The 10,056-nt window shown below is 43.7% G+C and overlaps 1 protein-coding gene across 2 annotated transcripts; it reads left to right on the forward strand.

The window, feature by feature from the left end:
• Window positions 1-4,407: 4,407 nt before the first annotated feature.
• Window positions 4,408-9,131, forward strand: LOC127336858 (vacuolar cation/proton exchanger 3). 2 transcript variants are annotated; one of them, XM_051363725.1, is made up of 12 exons: window positions 4,408-4,834; window positions 5,679-5,900; window positions 6,244-6,311; window positions 6,383-6,411; window positions 6,505-6,701; window positions 6,780-6,992; window positions 7,230-7,364; window positions 7,728-7,844; window positions 7,928-7,981; window positions 8,090-8,206; window positions 8,462-8,555; window positions 8,666-9,131. In XM_051363725.1, the coding sequence occupies exons 2-12, from the start codon at window positions 5,679-5,681 to the stop codon at window positions 8,677-8,679; spliced, it is 1,260 nt and encodes a 419-aa protein (XP_051219685.1). In that variant the 5' UTR covers window positions 4,408-4,834; the 3' UTR covers window positions 8,680-9,131. The 2 variants fall into 2 exon arrangements, with proteins under 2 accessions (XP_051219685.1, XP_051219686.1); XM_051363726.2 differs by lacking the exon at window positions 4,408-4,834 and adding an exon at window positions 5,104-5,246.
• The last annotated feature ends 925 nt before the right edge of the window (window positions 9,132-10,056 follow it).

The raw sequence follows: 10,056 nt of genomic DNA on the forward strand, positions 1-10,056 counted from the left end.
ATAAAGCATTCTTATCATGAGTCTCATGCATAAAATTATTACTCTCCACATAAGCATAATCAATTTTATTAGTAATAGTGGGAGCAAATTCAACAAAGTAGCTATCATTATTATTCTCATCAAGTGTTGGAGGCATAGTATAATCACAACAAAATTTACTCTCCATAGTAGGTGGTACCAAAAGACTACTATCATTATAATCATCATAAATAGGAGGCAAAGTATCATCAAAGAAAATTTTCTCCTCAATGCTTGGTGGACTAAAAAGATCATGCTCATCAAAACCAGCTTCCCCAAGCTTAGAATTTTCCATATCATTAGCAACAATGGTGTTCAAAGTATTCATGCTAACATGTTCCATGGGTTTTTTAATTTTCGCATTAAACCATTCATGTCTTGACTCAGGAAATAGTACAAAGAGCTCACAGATGTTTTCCATTATGCCTTACTAGTGTAAAACAAGAAACAAAAAGATGCAATTGCAGGATCTAAAGGAAATAGCTTCGAGTACTTACGGCACCGGGAAATAGCTTAGTAGCCGAGGTCCGGAGTGTGAGTACCTTTTACCTTTCCTCCCCGGCAACGGCGCCAGAAAAGTGCTTGATGTCTACGTTCCCCCTCCTTTCCTGTAGACAGTGTTGGGCCTCCAAGAGCAGAGGTTTGTAGAACAGCAGCAAGTTTTCCCTTAAGTGGATCACCCAAGGTTTATCGAACTCAGGGAGGAAGAGGTCAAAGATATCCCTCTCATGCAACCCTGCAACCACAAAGCAAGAAGTCTCTTGTGTCCCCAACACACCTAATAGGTGCACTAGTTCAGCGAAGAGATAGTGAAATACAGGTGGTATGAATATATATGAGCAGTAGCAACGGTGCCAGAAAATAGCTTGCTGGCGTGTAGTTGATGGTGGTAGTATTGCAGCAGTAGTAACGAAGTGAAACAGTAAACAAGCAGTAGTAACTCAGCAGTATTTAGGAACAAGGCCTAGGGATTAGACTTTCACTAGTGGACACTCTCAACATTGATCACATAACAGAATAGATAAATGCATACTCTACACTTTTGTTGGATGATGAACACATTGCGTAGGATTACACGAACCCTCAATGCCGGAGTTAACAAGCTCCACAATAATGCTCATATTTTAGTAACCTTTAGTGTAAGATAGATCAAAAGACTAAACCAAGTACTAGCATAGCATGCACACTGTCACCTTCATGCATATGTAGGAGGAATAGATCACATCAATATTATCATAGCAATAGTTAACTTCGCAATCTACAAGAGATCATGATCATAGCATAAACCAAGTACTAACACGGTGCACACACTGTCACCTTTACACACGTGCAGGAGGAATAGAACTACTTTAATAACATTGCTAGAGTAGCACATAGATAAATTGTGATACAAACTCATATGAATCTCAATCATGTAAAGCAGCTCATGAGATTATTGTATTGAGGTACATGGGAGAGATGAACCACATAGCTACCGGTACAGCCCCGAGCCTCGATGGAGAACTACTCCCTCCTCATGGGAGTAGCAGCGGTGATGAAGATGGCGGTGGAGATGGCAGCGGTGTCGATGGAGAAGCCTTCCGGGGGCACTTCCCCGTTCCGGCAGCGTGCCGGAACAGAGACTCATGTCCCCCAGATCTTGGCCTCGCGATGGCGGCGGCTCTGGAAGGTTTCTGTGGTTTTCGTCGAACGTATCAGGGTTTTCGATCCAGGGGCTTTATATAGGCGAAGAGGCGGCGCAGGAGGGTCGAAGGGGTGACGAAACCATAGGGCGGCGCGGCCAGGGCCTGGGCCGCGCCGGCCTATGGTCTGGGGGCCAGTGCCCCCTCCGGTCCTTCCCGGTGTTCTGGATGCTTCCGGTGAAAATAGGAACTTGGGCGTTGATTTCGTCCGATTCGAGAATATTTCGTTACTAGGATTTCTGAAACCAAAAACAGCAGAAACAGAACTGGCACTTCGGCATCTTGTTAATAGGTTAGTTCCAGAAAATGCACGAATATGACATAAAGTGTGCATAAAACATGTAGATAACATCAATAATGTGGCATGGAACATAAGAAATTATCGATACGTCGGAGACGTATCAGTGGGTTCATGCCTGCATTGACACCTGGGACAGTGACAGAAAGTTCTAAGGTTGTGTTGTGCTGTTGCCACTAGGGATAAAACATTGATGCTATGTCTAAGGATGTAGTTGTTGATTACATTACGCACCATACTTAATGCAATTGTCTGTTGCTTTGCAACTTAATACTGGAGGGGGTTCGGATGATAACCTGAAGGTGGACTTTTTAGGCATAGATGCAGTTGGATGGCGGTCTATGTACTTTGTCGTAATGCCCAATTAAATCTCACTATACTCATCATGATATGTATGTGCATGGTCATGCCCTCTTTATTTGTCAATTGCCCAACTGTAATTTGTTCACCCAACATGCTGTTTATCTTATGGGAGAGACACCTCTAGTGAACTGTGGACCCCGGTCCAATTCTCTTTACTGAAATACAATCTACTGCAATACTTGTTCTCCCGTTTTCGCAAACAATCATCTTCCACACAATACGGTTAATCCTTTGTTACAGCAAGCCGGTGAGATTGACAACCTCACTGTTTCGTTGGGGCAAAGTACTTTGGTTGTGTTGTGCAGGTTCCACGTTGGCGCCGGAATCTCTGGTGTTGCGCCGCACTACATCCCGCCGCCATCAACCTTCAACGTGCTTCTTGACTCCTACTGGTTCGATAACCTTGGTTTCATACTGAGGGAAACTTGCCGTTGTACGCATCACACCTTCCTCTTGGGGTTCCCAACGGACGCGTGTTGAACGCGTATCAGCGTGCTGTACGCGTATCATGGTGTACCTTTGTTGTTCCACAAGTTTAAAATATGTTTTTAAACCCCTCGTTGACAAGATCTGAGGAAGTTGGCTCCTTGGCAAGCAAAACACTATCTGGCCGCTAGAAGATGCACTCGGGTTGGCTTCCCATGCATGCAATCTACCATCTCATGCCTCTAGTTGTCCCACCACGAACCATGAACTCCATCAACAAACAACTGAGAGTATTTCCTTAGACCCGTTCAGATAAATTCTTGGAAGGTCAATGTATGGTAAAGCATGAGATGGTGAGTAGACCAAAACCTCTAGGTCTCTGGTGCATCATAAACATCCATAAGTTTGTAAGGTGTTACACCTTTGTTGGCCCTAGTTACAGTAGAAGGATACATCTAAGATGTGGTCAGGGTATGGTCATCATTGTGATAGTATGGACATGGATCTTTTAACGCAACAACGATGATCACGACTGGGATGAGGAAGTTGGAAAATTTAGCCTGCTCCGTGGCTTGGTGGTTACAAGCCTAAACATGTGACCATGTACATCTCCCCCACTCCCCCATGACTCAAGGACTTCTATGTCAACAAAGCATTTTCCTAAGATTTTTGGATTACTAGTATCATGCTAGGCTTGGGCATAACAGTTTAGCACATCATGGAGTTCTTTCATCTTTGGTCTAGGGTGCAAGATGTGGACCTTAAGGAAGATGCCCCATATGACACTTATGGAGTTTCACCACCTTGAAATCCTATTCGTTGGTTTCAACATATAGGGCGCAATTCGAGGGATCTATCCTATCTTCCATGAAGCCGACTGTGTGGAGCAACTGGGCTCCACCTAAATGCAAAATGTTCGTGTGGCTAATCCTTCAATACCCGGTGTGGACGGAGTTTCACTCCAACATCGTGGTTGACCAAATTGTGGTTATACCAACTTATTAAGAGGAAGCTTGAGTTCACGGCTCACCTTCTGTTCGGGTATCTCTTTTCGGTGCATATTTGGAACACAATTAAGTTGTGGCAGTGGCACGGGCTAACCCAATATCAGCACACTCTTCTAGTCTAACTCCATCTCGGTGAAGGGGTGTTGGTAATCTTCCACTAAGTACATGCCAACCTCGGAAATGTTTTTGCCTCCCTCACCATGCTAACCTCCTAGGAGATCTGGGATGAGTGGAACAAGATGTTCTTTTCCGCAAATCTCATCCACCATGTTCGACGAGATTAAGACTGAGGCTCCATGGGTTTGAGATCCATTATGCAAGGATAGACTTTTGTATGTTTTCGTGTCTTTTGCACTTTCTAAGAGACATGAAAAGTCATTTGCCACCATTTGAAAGATGAGTTATTCGACGATATGCCGTCCTAGACTAGATTAACAGTGATTTATTCAAGTCTTTCTAAAAGAGTACATTTTTTCTGTCGAAATAATTAGGAGATGCTTTTATTGGGGGGAAATATCGTTAAGACTTTCCATCCTAGCTTCACTAATACGGTTCTATAATACAGGTGGCGTTCTTGACTGAGCTTTAAATAAACTGCAAGCAAACTCCTACTACTACCAGAACGGCACGACTTGGACGAATCGAAACCAAAATCGAGCCACATGGAGGAGAAGACGTCCTAGGCAATACTCGCCTTCCCCGAAGCGAAGAGAACGTGCCGTCCCGATACACCGTGGCCGCGAGGAAATTGCAGCCCAAGATTTCCGGTTCAGGCGCGGGCGTCGTGGGCGGTGCTGCTGCCGCAGCGACTGACTCGGAGTAGCTCGCTACCCACTCCAGACCTGCAACAAAGTCCCCGTTCCCGTTCCCCCATCGGCGGTCGGCGACGCGGCGGCGACCCGTTCTTATACATACTGCTCCGAGATTTGACCTCTCACCGGAGCTTTCGGTGGCGGCGGCGACTGATGATCCCTAGGGAACCGCCGCTGCAGCGCGACGACTAGCCGCAGCTGACGATCCCGCCGGCCGCCACGCCCGAGGTTAGTAGTTGGCGTCTGCTCTGCCTTGTGGGTGGTGGTGTCAGATTCGGTTGAAGTTTGTCAAGTAATATCCTCTGGGATTTTGGTCGAGCCGGCGACTCGGTAGCAGGGATTTCCGAATTTTGTATTCGTCTCGTCGTGCTCGGTTAGTGGTGGGCGCTCCTCCTCCCGGGGTGCCGTCGTGCCGTCCTCCTCGGAGCACAACAATTACTCGCTTCCGTTCTTCCGATATCTCCCCCTGGCTCAGGTAGTCCAATGCTCTTCCTGCTCTCGCCGCCTCTTCGTCTCCGATCCCTCCCCGACCCCGTCCCTTCCCTGCCGCCCTCTTCTTCCTCGCGATTTGGCGCCGACGGCTGCTGAACCATCCAGCTAGCTGCTGCTGCTGGACGGGCCTGGATTGATTGACTTGTAGGTAAGGAAAGCTACCTTCTTGATGGGACGGGTTGCCTCAATACTTTCTTGGGGATTCTTCGTTCGCTTGCGCCGCGCTGGGCAATCGAGATCCGGACAGTTGTTTCTCCCCGTGTAGCTAGCTCCCGATCTGATTCCTGCGTGCTACTCCAATCATGTTCGGTTCCATTGGGTCCTTGTCCAGCTCGCAGCATCGATCTTGAGTTGACCCAAGATTTTTCTTTTCCTTTTGGAAACTTCCCCCCCCATTGGACTTCTGCTGCCGGCGCGGCCCGTTTTTCCACGGAAATTCGGTGAACCCCCGTATCCCACGTCAAGCCCGCGCCTGCACGCGGAATAGGAACCAAATTGGCACCTCGTTTTTGGTAAAGTCGGCATCTTTTTTAGTGTTGTTTGCTCACCAGTAGTATCATTTCTTGTGGCTGTGTTGTAGATGATGGAGAATCATCAAATCGAGATGGGGGCAATCAAGGCGAACGGTCTGGAGGTGCCAAATGGCGGTCTTCGGTCAAGCGTGATGCCGTCCTGGAGCTTGCACAAGCCTGTGGGCAGAGTATTGCAGAGCATCAGGACCGTCATTTTCACGTCCAAGCTCAACTTGCTGATGCCGTTTGGGCCTGCAACCATTGTTCTGTACTACACTACGAATTGGCATGTAAGTGTCTTGTTCACTCAATTGGTGCGTTAATTATACTACCTCTATCCATAAGTGAGTAGTATATATCACTAGTGGTAGGTTTTTTCACTTCAAATAATACTTCAACAGAACTTGGACACCTTTCATAAGTTGTAGGCACCTAAGAGTACCCGATTGGGCAAAGCTTATGGCTGTACTGTCAATGGTCTTCAATAACGTACAGTTTGATAAGTAGTTTTGTGTATGCTGTAACGTTCCATCGTTCATAGAGATTTGTTCATTCTGGGTCGAGTTCAGTGTTAGCTCAAGTTACAGATGACCCTGTCAATGCTCAAATATTTCTATTTGATTGATATTGCAGGGAATGATTTTCCTATTCAGCATGCTAGGAATTACACCGCTAGCTGAGCGGTTGGGTTATGCAACTGAGTGAGTTACTAAACTCTTCTACTTACTTTCCTCACCTTGTTGATATTTTGACATCAATTATTGTTCTGCAGGCAGCTCGCCATATACACTGGACCAACACGTATGTGTCCTTATCTTCATGGTTTATTACTGAATAGAAATTCAAACATTTTTTAATCAAGATGAAAACATCGTGCTTTTCTCAATATTACAGTTGGAGGCCTTCTGAATGCTACGTTTGGAAATGCGACAGAAATGATCATAGCAATATATGCTTTGAAAAATGGAATGATCCGAATAGTTCAGCAATCACTATTGGGTTCTATATTATCGAATATGCTATTGGTAGTCGGCTGTGCTTTCTTTGCTGGTGGTATTGTTCATCGCAATAAAGACCAAGTCTTCAGCAAGGTGATGTTTGTGCGAATTGTTTTTATTTTTCCCCATGGGAATTGTCTAATAATCAGATCGAAATTTTATTTACTGCAGGCAAATGCTGTTGTTAACTCAGGTTTACTGTTGATGGCTGTTATGGGACTGATGTTTCCTGCTGTCCTTCATTTCACACATTCAGAAGTGCAGCAAGGAGCTTCTGAGGTTGCTCTTTCAAGGTTCAGTAGTTGTATTATGCTTGTGGCATATGCAAGCTATCTTTATTTTCAACTAAGTGGACGGAACAACAGTTACACTCAACTTGGCAATGTAAGTGTGGTACATCAATAGTGTATTCATTGCTGATGTCAAGTTTATAGAATCTGTTATGGGTTTATCTACGTTAGTTCAATTTCAAGACAAATCATCTTGGCGGTTTCAGTTTGGAGCACCATATGATAAACCAAACTTACTTGATAAAAGAACTATTTAGATCATTTACAAATAAAGCTGCAAACCATGCTTTGTCATTTGCTCAAAGTTTCACCAATATTATCAATACTGCAGGAAGAAATGCCCAATGAGGATGCCACCGAGGAAGATGAAGAGATAGAGCTTAGCATGTGGGAGGCTATTACATGGCTTGCAGTGTTAACGATATGGATTTCTGTCCTTTCTGAGTACCTGGTTAATGCCATTGAGGTATTCTATTTCTTCCACAGTAGTAAAGGACAAAAAAACAACATCAGTTTTTCTATAGATGTTATAGCCGAAGTGAGTTACAGCCAACCTGTTATACTTGATGACTTAAGCAAATCTGTTTTGTTGATAGTGAGCCACTCGGGAAAATGTTTGATCTTAAATTTTAAAATGGTTATGGGTGTTATTGATGGCTTACCAAATTGACATGGCAAATACATGAATAGTAGACATATATGTAATAACTACCTTGTAAGACAGATCTAGCTATTCTTGGCATGGTACCAATATATTTTTAGTCGTACAAGTTAACTGTATACCTTTGCAAGGATGTAATTGTTCAGTGATTTGCTCTATTGCTGCCAGGGAGCATCAGATTCATTGAACCTACCGGTGGCTTTTATCAGTGTGATTTTGCTTCCTATCGTGGGCAATGCAGCTGAACATGCTAGCGCAATAATGTTTGCCATGAAAGATAAGCTTGTAAGTGTTCAGATCTGCTTACTGTTGTTGTTTTATCATTTAGCATCCTCCTAACTGTTTTTGCATTTTTTTTTCTGCCACAGGACATAACGATAGGTGTTGCAATTGGATCATCAACGCAGATATCAATGTTTGTGGTATGCTTATATCCGAATATGACATCTGTGTGAATGTTAGCAGTTGCTTAACAAAGTATGTTGCTGGTCTTTTGGGGAAAATTTGACCTATGTTCTCTTTTAATACAGATTCCATTTTGTGTTGTCGTTGGTTGGATGATGGGGCAGAAGATGGACTTGAATTTTCAACTGTTTGAGACAGCAACTCTCTTCATAACAGTGCTTGTCGTGGCATTTCTGCTTCAGGTAGGTCGTTATGTCGATTAAGAACTATTTTCGTAAAACATGTGGCTGAGCTTGAAGTGTGTTTCTGTTATTTTACCCCTTTAGAACGTATCTCTAGTTTACCCTTTGGGCGGATGTAATACATAATTGAAGCTTGTAAGGCGTTTCGGTTGGTGTGCCCCTTGAGAACACATCTCTAGTTTACCCTTTGGCCGGATCTAATGGAGACATCTATCTTTTAAAGCTTTATGATCATGTGCTCCTTTGTCTTTGCAGGATGGCATCGCGAACTATTTGAAAGGATTTATGCTGATTCTGTGTTATCTAATAGTTGCTGCAAGTTTCTTTGTTCATGTTGATCCACAATCAAGTAAGTAGTAATTATTTGGTTATAGTTTTTCCTCAAATTTGACTGTTTTTAGTCATTTCATATCTCGAAGAATATGCCTTAAAAAATATTGACTTACCATTCTTTTGCAGGCGATGATGATTGACGCTAGCAGCAACTACACTGTAATTACTGTACCAAATACCCTTGAAGATCCGCTAATCGTATTATGATGAGCTACTAGGCTATGCTCCTCCATAGAAAAGCTGAGCCTTCCTGAAGCAGCATCTTGGGAGGAGCATCACGTCTTGTTGGTTCTTTCCTGTACTGCGGGAGGATTCCTCGCGACTCTCTTGCCAACTGCCTTTTGAGGAGCAACTAGTGGTAATCATAGTAATGTATACAGAAACAACAAGACCGCCCACTGTAGAGTGTTGTATTCAATTTGTTGAGTTAAAAAGCCCTTTTTTTTCTTTCTCTATTTCTTTTAATCTTGGGTTGGTCTGTTGGCTACAAATATATGTTCTTCAGTCCTACAGATACGTGTGAATATTGGTCGAGGACAGTCAATTTTCATGGTGGGTATATTACCTAATATCGTGCCAGACTTTCAACTTATATTGGTCAACTCCTTTGCCAGTCAGCAATGGGCGTCTGCTAGCTGGAATAATAGCTAATCAGACATTCCACTCCAGTTTGGCGGTCAACTTCTCTCAGTCAACAGATCATTGAACGTAGAGAGAGGAAGTGAAAAGATGTCATGGCACGTGAAATCCTTCGTTAAAGAAACACAGATCTACAAATGGCTGTTTGACTTGTTGTCTGGATGCTCTTTGGGCAGCTGGGCATGCAATCTGACTAGAGCCATGATGGGCTTGACCTAGCGGCGGCCGCAGAAAAAAACTGCTAGGTAGGCACAATTCAAAAAAAAAAAAAAATGGCACTAGCCTTTGTGTTATAAATTGTTTGCTAAATGAATAATATAGATACCAATTGATTCAAAACGTTGTAGTTTAATACTCCCTCCGTTTCACGAAACATGTCGTAGGTTTTTCAAAATTTGGATGTATCTATTAATATTTAGTGTCTAGATACATCCAACTTTTGATAAACCTTGGACATGTTCCATGGAATGGAGAATTGGAGGGAGTAAATATGTTTTAAACGTGCATGAGTTCAACACCGCTAGTTCAAAACATGAGCATATTCCTGGATGATGAAATTAAGTAACAACAAAAAAAAGTAACAATAAAATGGAACTAGCTAGGGGCAATCACAGCGCTTTGAGCTCATCAGCCATTGGATCGTGCTTATGGACGGACTCTGATTTACTCTGTCTCACTGAACGCTTAAATTTGCCCGTAACGAACAGCCCAACGTTGCTGGGCTGCTTCTCCCGAGATTGAGTTGGGAGCCCGGTAGTTAGTTTGGCCTTATATCTGTTAAATGGGCCAACATATGGTTTTCCAGGTTCGAATGAACGATTCTACAGGAGTCTGACGTGAGACTGGAGGGCTTTGTCCGGCAAGCCGGCATTTGCCAG

Source organism: Lolium perenne, chromosome 2 (genome assembly GCF_019359855.2).
Source record: "Lolium perenne isolate Kyuss_39 chromosome 2, Kyuss_2.0, whole genome shotgun sequence".
NCBI classification, from domain to species: domain Eukaryota; kingdom Viridiplantae; phylum Streptophyta; class Magnoliopsida; order Poales; family Poaceae; genus Lolium; species Lolium perenne.